This window comes from Kwoniella europaea, chromosome 1 (genome assembly GCF_036810445.1).
Source record: "Kwoniella europaea PYCC6329 chromosome 1, complete sequence".
Classification (NCBI taxonomy): Eukaryota; Fungi; Basidiomycota; class Tremellomycetes; order Tremellales; family Cryptococcaceae; genus Kwoniella; species Kwoniella europaea.
Genome location: NC_089487.1, coordinates 9,477,106 through 9,493,747, shown reverse-complemented (window position 1 = coordinate 9,493,747; position 16,642 = coordinate 9,477,106). Strand labels below are relative to the sequence as shown.

Here is a 16,642-nt window from a genome sequence, read left to right as displayed (position 1 = left end):
ATTTTAACGTCGCAACTGACAGTAACCGAATATTCATGATTGTTTGTATGATCAATCTTGAGATCAAGATGATGCATCCAACTTGAAAAATCTAACTTGATCATACCGTAGTATATCATACTATATCATCTAATACTTTTTGATCTCATTGCCCTCACCATTGGGACTCATCTACGCTCTATCGAATTGTCTCATTGTTCATCGTCAGTTTCGCATTTGCCACCTCTCTCAGTTGTTTGGTTCGCTTTTTTCAACTTGCAAACCCCAAACGCGCTACAACCCATCAGATCAAAGGACATCCTACTAATTCACATCTCTTCGCTTCATCGGCTTTGGTCGTGTGACATCCAACATCTGATGGCAATCCAAGGGGGTCGTTAATCAATCTGTGAAGATTCGAAGATAGAAGAAGCGAGAAGGGAAGAAGAGTGAGATTGATTATCCCATCGGGATCGTCGAAGGGGCTTGGCATCTTGGTCGAAGACTTCCTTTATTCGCTTCCAACAAAAACCTTGAACAACATCATCACTCAACATACATCTTAATCCCCACTTATTCACAAGGTTGAGGGATCATAATAGGCGTCAAGATGTCTAGTACCAATGCGGAAAGTTCGACTACCAATAAAAGGGGTAGAAGGGAATCACGTTCTAGACCTGATAAGGGCAAAGCGAAAGAAGTCGATGATGGGAAACTCAAGAGTCCTGACCCATCAATCCGTATAGATGGTAGCAACAGTACGAGAACGTTGAGTCCCAAGAGCGGAAGTGTAAGAGAGGGTGGATCGACCGCCAGAAGAGTCAGGACTGTACCTCGTAGGTTTAACATCCTCTCTAACTGAAAACCCTTTCACAATTCTGATGAATCTTGCATTGCTTGGATCAATTCAGCCTCAGCAATATTTGAACCGCCCACTCCACCTTCACCTGCACATTCTCCGCTTCCTCATCCTGAAAATCCCACATTATCCCCTGATCCGCCCAAACGACGTCGTAGATTGCGGTATTCTAGCTCGTCCGACTCGTCGGTAGATAGCGATGAAGAAACAAGCGACGATGAGCCTCCGTGGTGGACATTCACCCAGAGGGGTATGGCGAAGCTCAGAGCCAAGAACCTGCATAGGAGTGGGAGAGATGTAGAACAAGGACAGGTAAATCAGGAAGGTGATCATCAAGGTGAAATGACAGAAGGAGAATCAGGCAAAGAAAGGGAGAAGGAGAGCTATTTTTCATTTAACAAGGAAAGGCATAGTCATAGGATGAGTGGCGTCTTCTCATCTTCCTCTAGAAGAAGTTCAAGAGATACTTCAACACCCAATAATATCCAAGAACAACAAAATGGATCAACACCATCTTCATTGAAGAACTTTAAACGATTCACTGAATCTCCTTCTACGACTTTATCCTCTGGTTTATCCGGTCCATCACATATGAAATTACTTCATCCTGCGCCTATCAGATTCTCCAATTCTACTCAGCATTTTTTCAGACGATCAAGTCAGATTCCCGATAAGTTCAATAACTCCCATCAAGCTACTGAGCCAACTCCACCTGGAGGAGGAGGGAACATAAAACGTACTAAAAGCGTACCTACTCGTCCTGCATCTGCACCTACTTCGCCTACGGTTGAAGCTCCCAGTCCAGGTATGACTACCCTAGTCGACGATACCAGCACTAGATTACCTTCCAATGAAAGTAGCCATCCCCTCCAAGCAGATGGGGCAGCGGGAGAACCTCTTTCACCTAGGAGGTCAACTAAACGACAACTTACAGCACCTACATTTCCTAGATTCTTCAAAAGGAATGATACGGAGGAAGAACACGAACCATTAGAATCGTTGACCGATACGGAGGTCATACCTTCTGCAGCGGCGAGATCAAGGGTAAAATCATCTTTATCTAAACCAGTTGCTATATCTGGAATGGCCATTTCTTCATCTGCCATGTCTACTCCTAATGGGTCCAGCCAAATGATCCGTTCAGGAACAGGTGAATCTGTCTCTAATATGAACGAGGCAGGATCCTCCTCGACGCCCACCAGACCTAAGACGAAAAGGCGTTCGTCACACATGTTAAGAATCCAATTACCCCCTCCGATCACCAATAGGTTCAAAGATGGTTGGCCACATGCGGGAAGTTGGCAAGATGCCTTATATGGTTATTACGAAGAGAACGATAACCCCTCTACCGTACCCGATCCACCTACCACAGCTGTTCCGCCAAGACCTAAATCATCAAGATCCAGGAAATCTACCGCTAAGATGGAGATTGGTAGTGGTAGTGAGGAGAATCCCATAACACCTCAAAGACGCGATTTTGGGCTGAACGATACAGCGAATCAAGTCACACCTGATCAAGGAGCAGCGAATGGAAATGGAAATGGTGAAGTTGATGCGGAAAATACGAAAAGGACTAAATCAAGGAGGCAAAAGAGATATAGGCAAGCTTTGGTACCTCCCACACCGTCCGGATTGGGCTTTACACCCAGTGCCAGGAACGGCGAAGGATATCCGTGGAATCAGAATAGCGATGATGAACCGGCTGCGGCTGGGCCAGGAGCTGGGCCAGGGGAGAGGTCAAATTGGGAAGCTGGACTAGCTCAAAAGGAAGCTGGAGGAAGATTAAATGGAGGAGAAAACCTTGAAAGACAGGATACGATGGCTACTACCACTGGAACTTTATCGACAACAACTCAAAGTCGAAGAGGTAGTGAGAAAGGTTGGTGGACAACTAGGAAGGAAAGGAAGAAGCAGAAAAAAATGGGGAGGAAAAGGACTAGAGAAGTTGACTCGGATTGGAGACGAAGATATAGAAGGATGTTGTTCTTAGACGCGAGAGTAACAATTTGGATCAGGTTGGTGAATCTGGTTTTAGTGATCATTTCGCTTGGTAAGTGGGATTCTCCATCACCAATCTCAAATTTGGTCAATTTGGTCTTGTATATAGGCTGAACTTGAATGGTCATATGTAGGTCTAGCAGTTACCATTCGAGAGGAATTGGAACATCTTCGCGTACCGGGATTGATCGGTTCATCAACTACTCTAGTCATGTCGTACTCCTGCTTAACGATCTTACACGTTCTCACGGCGATCTACCGAGAATATTTCGGTAAACCCATTGGTCTATGGGGACTTCGATCAAAAATGTTGTGGGTCTGTCTGGACCTATTGTTTGTCGGCCTTTGGTCATCTGCTGTATCCCTTTCGACCAACGATCTAATTGCAACTCCATTGGAATGTACTTCTGATTCACCTTGGTGGAGAGAAGGTTTGAACGATCAATATTCGATATTATTGAGAGAATTATCAAACGTAACTTCAGCCACCAATAGTAATACAAATGCGACTCGACTGATTTCCCATTCTGTTTCCGTCACTTTACCTTCAACTATCATCAATGCCCCTCTAGCCAAGGAAGCTTGTAGAAGACAAGCTGGAGTGATCGCATTGAGTTTATTATCATTATTGTTGTATGGAGGAAATATGGTTATTAGCTTGTTTAGGATATTCGAAACTGTTAGAAGGACTGCTAATGTCAGTAAAGCTGTGACGCTGTAATTTGGAAAGCAATCAGGATTAGGATCAAGGTTGGAAAGGGGGATATGGATCAACTTGATTATGGGAACAAAAGGTATCCGACATGACTGTGGACATTGTAATACACGATACGATACACGATGCAGGTAATGTACATTGTCTATATGATTTCATACTATTATCGACGCCAACATACATGCCATACATGATACATGCATTCATTTCACTGTACGCTCTACTGTATGATGACAGTGTGGGATCGAGATGATAGGATAGTGTCGAGATACCCTTCGACCATAGACAAAGACACCAATGATTACATTCTCATGGCTGCCGTGCGAATAATTTCCTTGCGAGGCAGCTAATCGGCGATCCTTCAGACTGACAATAGTCGGTAGTCTTAGCAGGAAATCTCTCTCTGGCTGATTCGAACCAGTATTGAGTAATACTGTACTGTAAGGGCGGGTTTATTCGGCGATGAGGTCGGTGATGACTGAATTTAGCTATGCGTCAAAAAACGAATGAAGAGCTTTACGCCACGTCCAGTGGTCTAAAGCACCAAAATCGCACCCAATCATTCCAATACATGACAATGATACCAACTAGATACCGGAAAATCAAGAAATGCAACATCTGTTTACTTGTATCTCCAAGTTGAAATTAAGTTACTTCACAGAGCACTAGCTTTCAAACATAATCTGACATATTTCTGAATTTCCTTATTCGCTTGTTGATCATTTTTCAACATATCGGTTGATAGACCATATTGAATATCATGTTGCATATCAGTTGGACAGGCCTATATCACAGAGAACAATCTTCATATCAGCTCCAGCTACGCGCTTATTTAAGGATCTGTCTGTATGAAGCGTTGAAAGGAAAGGGCTCACCTCAGTTTGGTTAGGTTTGAAATCTAAAAGATCAGCTTTGATACATTCATCAATCACGTCGTTGGGTTGATGCTTCTGCCCATCGCACGCAACGACATGTTGGCCCTTTTGACCATAGGTCACTTGCGCTTGACGAGGTTTGGTGGTAGCTGTCTTGAGTGTTTTGGAGGTTGTAGAAGGGAGTGGCAGGTAGAGGGAAGACGTTAAGGGGAGTTTAACGTCGGTTGTGGATTGTTGGTTCTTGTCCTACAATTTCAAATCAGTATCTGATCATTGGCTATCAAAAAAACAGTATTACCTACCACTTGAACCGTACCCGAGTGTACCTGGGCCTGAGCCAAGGGAGTGGTAGAGGCGACAGAAGCGGATTGAGAGGCGATAGTAGAGCTGGGGGAAGAAGCGAAGCTCGTGTATTCTACGAACACCTGTGGCCTTACCGATGCTGGGTGGTTGGAATCTTTACTGGCGGATGCAGAGTGTGATGCCGCAGCCAAGTAGGAATGGGAAGGAGTGGATGTCGAATGAGGTTTCGTGGCAGAGGATGTATGTTTGGCAGAAGAAGATGAAGAAGGATTGACGATATTCTGTTTGAGTATTTTGCCATCTCCTACTTCCTGAACTACATTGCCTCGCTGATCATTCGGTCCAATCTTATTTCCATTATTCACCAATCCACCACTTGTGTTTCCCTGGTTTTGGGTAGCTTGATGTTGAGGAACAGCAACTTTGATGTTCACGTTATCGCCACTGGACTTGGAACCGGTCACATCGTTCGTATTGGTCTCTGCTATTTTATCGGACTTACCAGGAGTCTGGATGATCTTGGCATTGGCATTATCGTTATTGGCAGTGACTAGCGTACCTTTATTCTTCTGTGAGCTGGACGGGATAGCTTGATCGGTAGATTGGTCAACTGTCTTCATAGTCCCATCACTAGTCTTCTTCAATCCTGAAGTTGACGAGCTGCCATTAGATGTGGTAACTGCATTCACGGTTGGATTGATATTGTTGACATTCTTCGATGTATTGTTGTTATCGATACCAGTTGTATCTTGACTTGTCTGTTTGACATTGGATGTGTTATCCGAGATCAATTCGGTAGTTCGATCCTTAGTCCCATCACTACCATGTCCGTTCAATCGGTGATCTAAGCCATCGCCTTTGAATGCAGACGAGTTGACTTTCTTATTCGTCTGATTGGGTCCATGATCATTTGCTTGAGTTATCCCATTGTCTGAAACAGTCTTCACATCGGATTCGGTATCATCAGTGTTGATTTGATAAGCCTGGTTGGAGACTGGATCTACATTGGCCGAGTCGGTTACTCCCCCAACGGTGCCAGGTACTTTCCCAACTGTCCCAGTAACAGTTTGAGAATTGACTAAAGCTCCCTGTCCATTGGTCAAAGTACCAGTCACACCAGGAACGGCTTTTCTAGCAGTGCCGACCACTCCGCCATTGGGCCCGAGCAGTCCGTTGTTGAGATCCAATACACCGCTTTTCGAATTGAGTAAAGTGGAAGTGAGAGTGGGAGGAGCAATATTATCACCACCCGAAGTTACTGTTTTCACTCCCTGCCCCAGTCCACCAGTGACACCAGGAACAGCCTGGCTTCCTGACGTAACGGGTCTGACAACGGAGCCAGCAACTGGAATATCATTCTTGCCATTATTGTTGACAGTAGCGACATTGTTTCCTAGTCCCGTAGCAGCAGTCTGAACGGGTTTTGTTACACTGTTGCCGCCTATAGCACTGGAAACCACGCCCCGAGGTAAGACGTTCTTGCTAATTTGGGTTTCTTGAGGTTCCAAAGCATCGTCGGCGGTCTTACCTAGATGACCGATGCTACCTGAATTAGGATGATTGAGCTGTTGACCGACCTTGGTAGTATCACTATTCAGGGGCTTGAGTGACCCGTGGATAGAATCGGATGTGGGACTGAGAGTTTTGGTGAGTGGCTGATTGGCATTGCTTCCTTTGGTCTTACCCATCTTATGACCGTTCGTAGATCCATTGGGAAGCTTATCGGCTGTAGGGAGCTATATACACCACAGACATAAGTATATCGAACAATCTAAAAAGCAAGGAGTAGTAAGTTATTCACTTACACCTAAAGCACCAGTCAGGGGCTTGGTGACAGAAAGAGGATCCGCTCTGGCATGATGATGTTTCCCATTGGTATGTTTACCCCTGTGAGTATCCATATCTACATCGACGGCGGCATCTAGGATGTGATGGGTGGATGGGTGTTCAGCACGACTGTGATGATGTCCTCCTCTGTGACCTGACTCAACATCCGAATCTTTATGGTTGGAGTGATGGGGCAAGGGAGCAGCAAAGGTGGTACCGGCGCTAGCGAGAAGAGCGAGAATGGCAAAAGAGGTAGAAGTCTTCATTTTGTTTTTGTTTTTTGTGTTTGTCTTTTTATGTATTGGTATGGGTTTTACTGTTAATGAATGTGTTCGTAAAGAGCGTGATAGTACTTAAAGAGCGTGGGTCGTTAAAGTCGTTAAAATTGTTGGGGTCGTTACTGTAAAGTTCGTGAGTTGTGTATTGGGTGATCCAAGGAGGGGATGAAGAATTTTTTGGTGAAAGTGACGAAAGCCAGTGAGCTTATATAGCGGACACTACACCGGATGTGCATTACTCGCTTCTTTCAGTCGGGGGCCATGAGTATAGTCTGAGTGCTCAAGCCGGGTTAGGGCGTGCCATACAGGTTTGAATACATCTGTATAGCGTGGTGTCAGCCTGGGCTGGGTGAGACATAGAACCCTTGCGCGTGAGAGATCGGTAAACTGGCTTGTTCAGCCTCAGTAGAGTATTCGGTTCCTACACTCGTGATCGCCCTACCATCATGAGAGAAAGAATATACTGTTCTCACAGGATAATCTTGTCCATGAGAAGCCATATCGAGTGCCCAGCGTTCTGCTGCATGCACAGTACTCATGTGCACACCGCGTGTTAAAACTTATCAGTACACGATGAGCCAGACCATGTGCCACAATGGCACAAAAGATATGTTTCGAATGCAACTAGGTGTTATAGCAATGCATTGTCCATTCATACATTATGATATTCCCAATAAAGACACAGTAATTATAATCGATCCCTTATAGTCCGTGTATATGCGTATGATAGATATAAATGTGTTGTAAAACGAAAGGGCAGAAACAGAATTTCAAAAAAGTATGTAGTCAAAAGAAAATTACTGTCCTTGATATTCCTTAGCGGCCGAAATACCATTGTTATCATGGTATTCTTCGACTAATATACTGAAGTCACCTGGAAGAAGGGTGATTTTTGACCTCTTTATCGCTTGGCACAGTGCTTAAAGAAGGCCATTGACGTCCAGGAGTTTGTCACCGTTGAGTCGGAGGTTCGCGAGAGGTTCGCCGATCAGATCACTGACGATGTCGGATTTCTTTTGGATCTTGGCGAGTTTAGCCTTGAGCAGCTCAACATCGATATCGTTGAGGTCTACCCCGAGGAGTCCAGTAATGGATTCGAGGTCCAAGGTTAAAATGGGGGAGTCGTCGGTTCTCTTTTGGATCTTAGCGAGTTTAGCTTTGAAAAGCTCGACATCAATATCGTTCAGGTTGATACCGAGGAGCTCAGTGATGGATTCAAGATCGAGGTTGACGATGGGTGCATCTTCGGTGGACCTCTTTTCAACCTTGAGTAAATCATCTTTGAGAAGGTCCAAGTCAATCTGTTTGACATCGACATCGACACCAGTAAGGTTCTTGATAAGACCGGTCAATGAGTCGAGGTTGAGGTTGATATCTCTTTTTTCGATGTTGAGGACATCATCCTTGAGGAGATCAAGTTCGATAACCTTTGGGTCAACGTTGACACCGGTGAGGTTCTTGATGAGGTCGGTTAAAGGAGAAAGCTTGAGGTCGATACCTTCAGCTCGTTTAGCGATGGTGAAACCCAAGTAGGAGCCGAGGGGAACACATCCAGATTGGTAGAAGTTGGGTTCAAATCCTTTAGCGCATTGTTGGACAACACACGAACCAGCGTTACAAGCGACATCGATAGCGTTGGGTAGAGCGGTACAATCTTGACCTTGGGTTTGACCGGGGAAGGCGAATGTGCATCCACCACATGACTCAACATCGGCATGGGTATCGACACATTCGTAGCCTCCATGAGTGAAGAATCGGGAAGAGGGGATGGCACAGGCGATTTGACCTTTGGTGCAAAGGAAGTTGGCGTTGCCACCGAGTAATCCTCGCTTTCGTCTGGCGATACCAGAGGCACAGGTGTCACCTTCGGCGATACATTGGTCACCGCATACAACTTCTCCTTCAGGACAGTCTAACAAAGTACGGAGGTATCGTCAGCCCAATTGAGGTGTTGCTCAGTTGAGGCAGATGACTTACCGAAAGTACACGCTTCACAGGAGTTGGGAGTGGCACCATCAGGGTATACACAGTCGGTGGTACTAGCGCTCAACTAGACACAAACAAAAGCGATCCATTCAGTTTTAGGGTGATTGAAGGATAATGATAGATGACTCACAACCGTAGTGGCATCACCAATGAGCGCGTCAACAAGGGTATCGACCGTGTAACCAGTGAGGCCTTGAACGTCGGTGAGCAAGAGATCGATGTTGGTTCCTCCAATATCGACGAGACCACGGATGTCGGCAATGGAGTCGTCGGTCAAGACACCGGCAGCGAGACAAAGACAGATACTGGAGAGAGCCTGAAATTAGCATCCATCAAGCGTTACATCGCAAGGAGAATGCTTTATTGACTTACCCAGTGCTGACTTCAACGTCGACAGAAGCACCAGTGAGCGAACAGACAAGACCAGTGAGGTCAAGTCCTGGGACGATTTCCACATCGTTACCATCGGTATCTTGACAGACGGCCACGTCGAGGGGGACATCCAGTGGGATATTTTCACAGATGTTGGCAGTCACGACTTGTCGGGAAGCCAATCTGTGAAGACCATTGTTGGGAGTGAAATCTGCTCCTCGACGGGAGGATTTAGCACAAGCGGAAGAAGACAAAGTGGCTAAAGCTACAAAAGCGAATGAGGGTGAAAACTTCATATTGAAATGATTAAAGGTCGTAAACAATCAAGATGAATGATTCAAGTACGGTCAAGTTTAGGTTAGTATAGGCGTATGAACAAAGGTCCTAACAGATATAAGAAGCTACAAACCGAGAAGGAAGGATTACTGACTGAAAGCTACGTGTGGAAGAGAAGAAAGAGAATGAAAAGAGGTTGATGTGAAGAGAAATCGGTGATGTTTTCGTGTTGGAAAGTGACCTATTTATACCTTTCTTCCAGCCAGATATCCATCCGTCCTTCTCCGACAACTACATGTTGAGCGAAGTTGTTTGTCTTTGACATCCCTACCTTTGAGATACTAGCCCTCCAGCCTTCTCCAAGGATGGACATCCATCATGTATGCCCTCGTTCCTTTCCAAATTTAATCAGATTCAAACTCTCCCAGAGAGACTTCTGATATGTCTCAATTGCAAATGACTTTTCTCCGTATTGCAGGTCATTGAACAGCATCATATCCCAAGGAAGTCTTCATCATTCGAGGTAAGGGATATCTAACATTCTTATCTTGCCGAGACTCATCGTTAAAGCATATTCAAGCCACTCACATCATATCGTTTGTTCGTCCTGCTCTGCTCACGCAGAGGCAATCCGTGGATTGGGAAAGACAAGCTGTTTGTTTGTTGTTGTGCGAAAGTCAAACCAGTCTAACGACCGGTCAGTCTCGGCTGTGGACAACACCTGTCGAGGCCTCTCGGTTTCCCCAAGGCAGTGACTGAAAGAGCCAACGGAAGATCGCCCGGTGGTTAGTGGGAATCGAGATTTCACTACCTCGTCTGGCGGTCCATTGGCAATCGTGTAGCTTCGAAATTGAAGGTTGTCTCATTCTTCGGTCGGCTTCTTTCCGGTGCTTGATCTGAACTTTGAAGTCACAAACTCTCTTGAGAAAATCGACATGATGTCAGAACTATCCTTCACATGTGTACATACACCAAGCTCTCGCCTCAAATTATCCCTGCTAATGAGCTTGTCCTGTTGATTTCCTTCAAAGAATATTGCGTCCGAGTCCCTTGAGTTTGTCTGAGAAGTGAGGTAATGGAAAGTTCATCAGATCATCCTTGGTCAGGTGATCGACTTGCGCAATTTCCTCTGGACCCCTGTTCCGACTGATGAGCTTCACATGCGTTGTACTGAAAATCTAGACTATCTTGCTCCCTAACTTCACGTTATATATTCTCACATGTCGATGTTTATTTCATTTTGTGGATTGTTTGGTTGTTTGTGTAATTTGCTCGCTCAATTCGCCACTATCCCGTTCTCATACCTGAACTAGGAGTAATTGCTAATCCGCTGGAATCCCAAAGTAAGGGGATGATCGAGTAGCTCGAAACTCAAGTTTCTTGTTTTTCTCCGTTCTCCACCGTCATGGCATGCGAAATCTTCCGACGTACGTTGTGTCGCCAGGACGGAGGAAGAGAGAGTGGGAATGGGCGAATTCTCGCGCTGTCTGACTGTGCTGTAATGCTGCCAGAAAATCGACTAGCCTGCAAATTACTGGAATATTTTTTCAGTCGCTCCCATGTACAAAAATGTCATTTCAAAGTACAAAGCCACCAGAAACTAGCTTAGGATATCTGTATTGATCAGAGATAGTAAATCACTATCGACCGGCCGCTATGTGCACTAACTCACTTGATTGATCCCATCCTCTCCCTTCGCTCATAGCTGTCAACAAATAAAGGTGGAATAAAGTTTAAGCTTCTTCGAAAAATCCTTAATTTCATTCCTTTGTTATTTACCCTAATTAATTAACTGTAAGGTGGCCAGCGCCCCACTGTAATTAACACAACAAAGTCAAACTCAAAATTCTAATAATCACCTTGTCGGCCCTTCCATGCATTGTGCCTTCCTGACATTCCTACTCACGTTCATTCACTATGTGTATGCAGCACAGCGTTGATAGGGATTCCATGGGAAAGTACTGTCAATGACCTCTGTGGCTTTCACTGGGATACTGAGACATGTGGAATGAGGGTCAATTTAGGGGTGGCGGTGTCTCACATGAGTCAACAGCAGGACCTGTCCTGGCTCGACTGGTGATGGTGAGGGACCGGAAAGGCAAGGGTCATTCCAGCACAAGCAAATACTGACTCGCCTAAAGAGAATAGCATAACCGAGTTGCGGAATCGTACGTGAATGTTTCCCCTTGTCGACTGTGCTCTACTTGTCATGCTTGAAGACTTCCTCGGGGACCTATCGTGCAGTATTTTCTGCTAGACCATCATCGCGTCTGGGAGGTCAAAGGATCATTGACAACCAAAATCATCAATAAAACTGTACCAAACGCTCCGTATAGTCGAGTTTGATACATTTTCGATGTGTTCGACAAGCGATATGAACCGTACCAATCCATGCAGTACAACAGCAATACAAATACAAATACATAAGTAAACCTTTCAAATCCTGCAACAATGAATTGACCCTTAGATCCTACAAAACATTCACAAACGGGCAAAGAAGCATACTCTCCATTCATCCTCCTGTATAAGATGCACTCGTAAGACAAGGAGCGAATATCTCGACATTAAACATTGAAAGACATACCTTTCCGCATGATCCAATTACCTACTGTAGAGTTTTCACCACCTTTACCCATCTCCGGATGGAGGACGACACTCCTTAGGAAACGCTGCAAGCGGGGTTGACGTTGTTCGAGGAACTCAGGTGAGAATTTGGCTAAAGGTCCATCACCCACCTTTCTGTCAGCAGGCCGTTTTGCGGACGTGTAGGGGACTCACAGAAGTGCGCTTTCCCTGGTAATTGAGGTATAGCATCTTTCAAAGTCTGTGAATGATTCATGACCAACATCAGCAAAGTAGTATTGTCTGAGATGGGATGTTAGGAAGAATTGTCACATACAGGATATTTGATTTTTAGGGCATTGCGAAGGTTCACAAAGTCCGTATAGCGACGGAGGATCTCTATATTACCGCCCTGTACATATCGATAAATCAGCTATCTAGACATGAATCTAAGCTGGTTCAGACCGTTTGACACCTTAGCTTGAAGGCAGGATCAGTTCGTGTGGAAGCAGGTATAAATATTCACGTACATTCCTAAGACTGATGTCTATCTCGTACACTACGTCAGGTAAGGATAATCAACTACCATTTCTTGCATAGATTCAACATATGAAAGACCACTTTGCTCGATTCAGTACTCACCGACATAAGCACCAAGTTTCGCTACATCCTTCCAATCCTTGCCTCCTACAACTTTCCAACCTCTAATGACTACCTGTCTAGCGAACACTTCAGGTATATCACTTATACCACCTCTTCCTCCTTCTACATTTCTAAATTCATTCTCGACGTACGACGGTGGGAGCTCATCTCGAATCTCGATAGTATTGGGCGATATGGGAGTAGTGGACGAAAGCGATTGTTGTTTATGGGCCTTTTCAGCTCGATGCATTTTTACTAGATCCCTTAAACCCAATATGGGTGGTTTCGGTTTGGGCACATCACCAAATGGGGAGTCTTGACTTCGAGGTTGCGGATGAACAGAAGCTAGATGATCAAATGTCACTTCGTCGGACGTTAGGGATGAAGAAGAGGACGCAGGGGAAGGGGGAAGGAGAAGTAAGGTGTTGGCAGAGGTCGATGGTCCAACATCATTTGTCCCTGTCACATTTTTGATCGAAGAAGAGGAAGATTGTGCCGTAGACATCTCACATCATTGGTCCTAATGCGATATAGCTTGGAGTATCTCGTGATGGACAGTTAGTTCCATGATTATTCCTCAACCCTCATCATCTCCATCTTCTTCCTCATCCTCTCGGCCCGTGAATAGCTTTCGACGTCATCATTTTATACTATGGTGAATTTGATTCCGTTCGTTTCTTTACCCGAACGCAATCTCAAAAGTTCGATCCTCATCATCGACGGTTGCCTCTGAGCCTCTAAATCATACACTCAAATTGACTAGGTCATCATTCAGTACTCTCATCGTCCTTTCACATTATTTGTGAAAGATTCAACCTTAATACAGTCCCACAAGCAAAAATGGTATTCGGCTTCGGCTCTTCCTCTTCCTCCACTTCCTCCTCTTCGTCGACCACAAACGAAGGTATAGAACGACCTGCCCCCACTCGAGAGGAGAGGAAAGCCTGTTGGACCTCTCGAGACCTGTACTTCGGATGTCTAGATAAGAACAACGTCCTCCAGGCGGGAGACGAAATACAAAAAGATTTGAAGGGGAAGGAAATATCTAGTATTTGCGGAGGGGAGAGGGGGAAGTATGAGCAGGATTGTGGGAAAGCATGGGTGAGTGACTTGTGACTTCGGCGATGATCAGTCTAGAGTACCTTCAACCCTCTGTCCGCAGGATCCGCAGGATTAATGGAGTTGATGTTAACCGTATCCACTGTTTGCAGATTGACTACTTCAATAAACGACGAACACTCGAACTACGTCGACAAGCTACGATAGACGCCGCTGAACGAAGTGGGAACAAGGACAAGGCGGATGCTTGGAGAGCTGTTAGTGGAGGTGGTAGTAGTGGACGATGAGTTTAGGTGGGACAGGATGGACAGCGGCGGTCGAAGGATGGTTTTTCATCTGATCTGGATCATTGTCGCTTTGGGAGTTGGTAATTGACGGATTGGTTTAACGGGATCTCCACGATACAAGCTATACAATGATACAAGCTATACAAAAAATCTCAATGCTATACGAAAGGACTGTTCATACCAAACCTTGTATATCTGTAGCATTCTTTAGACAAACGATATGTCATAAATTGCACTTCTCCCATTGATCTGCATTTTCCCTTTCTTGGCCTTGACGTGCAATCATCAGCCGAAATCAGATCGAATGCTCAATGCTTCGCGTCATGCGTCAACGAGCAGAGAATGATCTTAACAGTCTACCGGCCAACGTACTTCACACCCTGAACTGTCTACCCATATCTATGCTTGCAATCATCGATACATGCTGAATATATATGTTCACTTCACTATAACAACTACGAACCATACCATCCCCTTATCCGCCACCTTGTACCTAAGCGTTGATATCTTGTAAGAGTACTGATCTGTATCTTACAGTATTTTCTTCAACAGCCTTGATGGCTTTGGCAGCATCTTTCATTTGCAAGATGTTGACCCAAGGTTTAACCTGTTTGTCGACGGCAAGTTGTAACATCTGTTTGACTTCCTGTTTATTACCCAAATGAGAAGATGCTAACGCAGCAGCATTACCACTAAGAGTTTGAGAAGTGATGTTTGATAATCCATCTTCGGGCATACCAACAAAGACCAATTTCTTCTCAACGTCCAAAGTGGACAATAGTTCGTCGAGGGGTAATTTCGACGAAGAAGCTGTAACGATGATTAGGTCGAATTCGAATTGAAGATCTTTATGGAAACCTTCGGTGGTAGCGATGAATCGCTTAGCACCCATCTTCAAGGCGTCTTCTTTCTTGGCGTCAGATCGAGAGAAGACAGTCACTTCTGCTCCGAGGGCTGAACCAAAGAGAACAGCATAGTGGCCACTGAACATCGAAAGGAAGACAGAAGCCGTCAGCGATATGATCATCTAGCATGAACTGGATAGTCCAACTTACAGTCCACCGAGACCGACGACACCAACTTTCTTACCGGGTCCGGCACCGTTCCTTACAAGAGGAGAGAAGACGGTAAGACCACCACAGAGCCTTTACATCATGGGCAGGTTATCAGTTCGATCGATTTGCCATATCATAGTAACACTGATGGTGTGACTCACATAGAGGCAGCATCGGTAGAAGCGAGCTCGTCAGGGATGGGGAAGACGAATCGCTCTTGAGCTCTGACGTGAGTGGAGTAACCACCTTGGTGTTCGTGGTTGTCGTACCCTATGGCATCAGAGTAGAATAAGCGATCGTCTTTATGAATGCGATAAAGCAACTTACAGAGAGTGTTGTAACCGTGAACGGGTTGTTGACAGTATTGTTCTGTAAAGCAAATCATAAATGTGAGTGAGAGTCGGTGCACTTGTAATTTACCGTATATTATAGATACGCAAGTGTTAGCAACTCACCATTGGTACCTTTACAAGATTTACATTTCCCACAACATCCTACCTGCGCACCCACACCGACTCTCTGACCAACCTTGAATTCAGATACTTTAGATCCGACTTCAACGACTTTTCCGATAACTTCGTGTCCTGTAACTACGAACTTGGTCAAGAAGGGACCCCATCCTCCCGAGATTGTGTGGTGGTCCTGCACAGATTGCATCGTCAGCAACAAACTCTCCAAAGGCTTCTGCTAAATTGGTCTGGATTTCATGATTCCATGATCGAGATATCCCGGTCCATGGCAGGACAGGGCAGAGAAACGATACTCACTGATCCGCATACACCACAGCACTCTACAGCAACAGTGATTCGATCATCTTCGAGAGGTTCAAGTTCGTATTTGGTAAGTTCGAAGTTCTATCAATGGAAATAACCAAAGTCAATTTCGATAAACTGAAATCCTCAAGAGGTGTACAATCCAAGACTTACGAGGTAATCCTTTGGATCCTTGATGGCGTAACCTGAAGAAATGATAAGATAAGACACAGTCAGTCGATATGATATCGCAGGTGGTCAAGATGATCTATCGGGTACTCTTCGATCCTCCATCTCCGGGATCAGGATCCACAAAAAACAAGATAACTAAATCTCATCTCATTCTTTTCTTTTTGCCTTCTTACTCTGGCTAGATAGCTCAAAGATGGAAAGAGGACTTACCGGTAGCGTGAGTGATGGTCATTTTGTTTAGTGTGTAGTTTAGGTGTTTGGATAAGATAACAGAAAGATAGAAATGAGAGCTCGAGTGAATGAAGAAGAGTAAAGTGAAAAGAAAATTTCAACTGTTCCAGTTGAAGAATGCGATGGGCTTTATTCGGGTCTTTCTTTCGTCCTCTCCATCACACTCACACTCACCTAACCCCAGCTGGATCGATGCATCTCATCTCTCCACCCCAAACTAGCTATAGGTGGAAAAACGTCACACAGGAACTTCATCAGTCGGTAGCTCGGCCCGACCGTCAATATCCTGAAGGACCGGGCCGCCTGTAAACCTCCACTAGTGACGGCATCCCACGTGGATCCACGATGATAAGGAAGAGATGGGATCAGATGCCATATGGAATTGCATCCCAGT

At 45.1% G+C, this 16,642-nt stretch overlaps 6 protein-coding genes across 6 annotated transcripts; 2 read left to right on the top strand and 4 right to left on the bottom strand.

The window, feature by feature from the left end:
• Positions 1-589: 589 nt before the first annotated feature.
• V865_003623 (uncharacterized protein) lies at positions 590-3,557 on the top strand (the record flags this gene model as incomplete). The annotated part of the gene is made up of 3 exons (XM_066227414.1): positions 590-815; positions 891-2,888; positions 2,971-3,557. The coding sequence occupies 3 exons, from the start codon at positions 590-592 to the stop codon at positions 3,555-3,557; spliced, it is 2,811 nt and encodes a 936-aa protein (XP_066083511.1).
• Positions 3,558-4,206: 649 nt separating this feature from the next.
• On the bottom strand, positions 4,207-6,822 carry V865_003622 (uncharacterized protein; the record flags this gene model as incomplete). The annotated part of the gene is made up of 4 exons (XM_066227413.1): positions 4,207-4,335; positions 4,427-4,672; positions 4,729-6,465; positions 6,535-6,822. The coding sequence occupies 4 exons, from the start codon at positions 6,820-6,822 to the stop codon at positions 4,207-4,209; spliced, it is 2,400 nt and encodes a 799-aa protein (XP_066083510.1).
• Positions 6,823-7,754: 932 nt separating this feature from the next.
• On the bottom strand, positions 7,755-9,488 carry V865_003621 (uncharacterized protein; the record flags this gene model as incomplete). The annotated part of the gene is made up of 4 exons (XM_066227412.1): positions 7,755-8,746; positions 8,812-8,884; positions 8,951-9,125; positions 9,193-9,488. 4 exons carry the CDS (start codon positions 9,486-9,488, stop codon positions 7,755-7,757), a joined length of 1,536 nt encoding a protein of 511 aa, XP_066083509.1.
• A 2,544-nt stretch (positions 9,489-12,032) lies between these two features.
• On the bottom strand, positions 12,033-13,177 carry V865_003620 (uncharacterized protein; the record flags this gene model as incomplete). Its single annotated transcript, XM_066227411.1, has 5 exons — positions 12,033-12,184; positions 12,247-12,292; positions 12,368-12,442; positions 12,561-12,589; positions 12,673-13,177. The coding sequence occupies 5 exons, from the start codon at positions 13,175-13,177 to the stop codon at positions 12,033-12,035; spliced, it is 807 nt and encodes a 268-aa protein (XP_066083508.1).
• Positions 13,178-13,512: 335 nt separating this feature from the next.
• V865_003619 (uncharacterized protein) lies at positions 13,513-14,018 on the top strand (the record flags this gene model as incomplete). Its single annotated transcript, XM_066227410.1, has 2 exons — positions 13,513-13,773; positions 13,884-14,018. 2 exons carry the CDS (start codon positions 13,513-13,515, stop codon positions 14,016-14,018), a joined length of 396 nt encoding a protein of 131 aa, XP_066083507.1.
• A 493-nt stretch (positions 14,019-14,511) lies between these two features.
• V865_003618 (uncharacterized protein) lies at positions 14,512-16,249 on the bottom strand (the record flags this gene model as incomplete). The annotated part of the gene is made up of 8 exons (XM_066227409.1): positions 14,512-15,001; positions 15,074-15,163; positions 15,235-15,343; positions 15,401-15,442; positions 15,529-15,715; positions 15,841-15,927; positions 16,000-16,031; positions 16,228-16,249. The coding sequence occupies 8 exons, from the start codon at positions 16,247-16,249 to the stop codon at positions 14,512-14,514; spliced, it is 1,059 nt and encodes a 352-aa protein (XP_066083506.1).
• Positions 16,250-16,642: the final 393 nt, after the last annotated feature.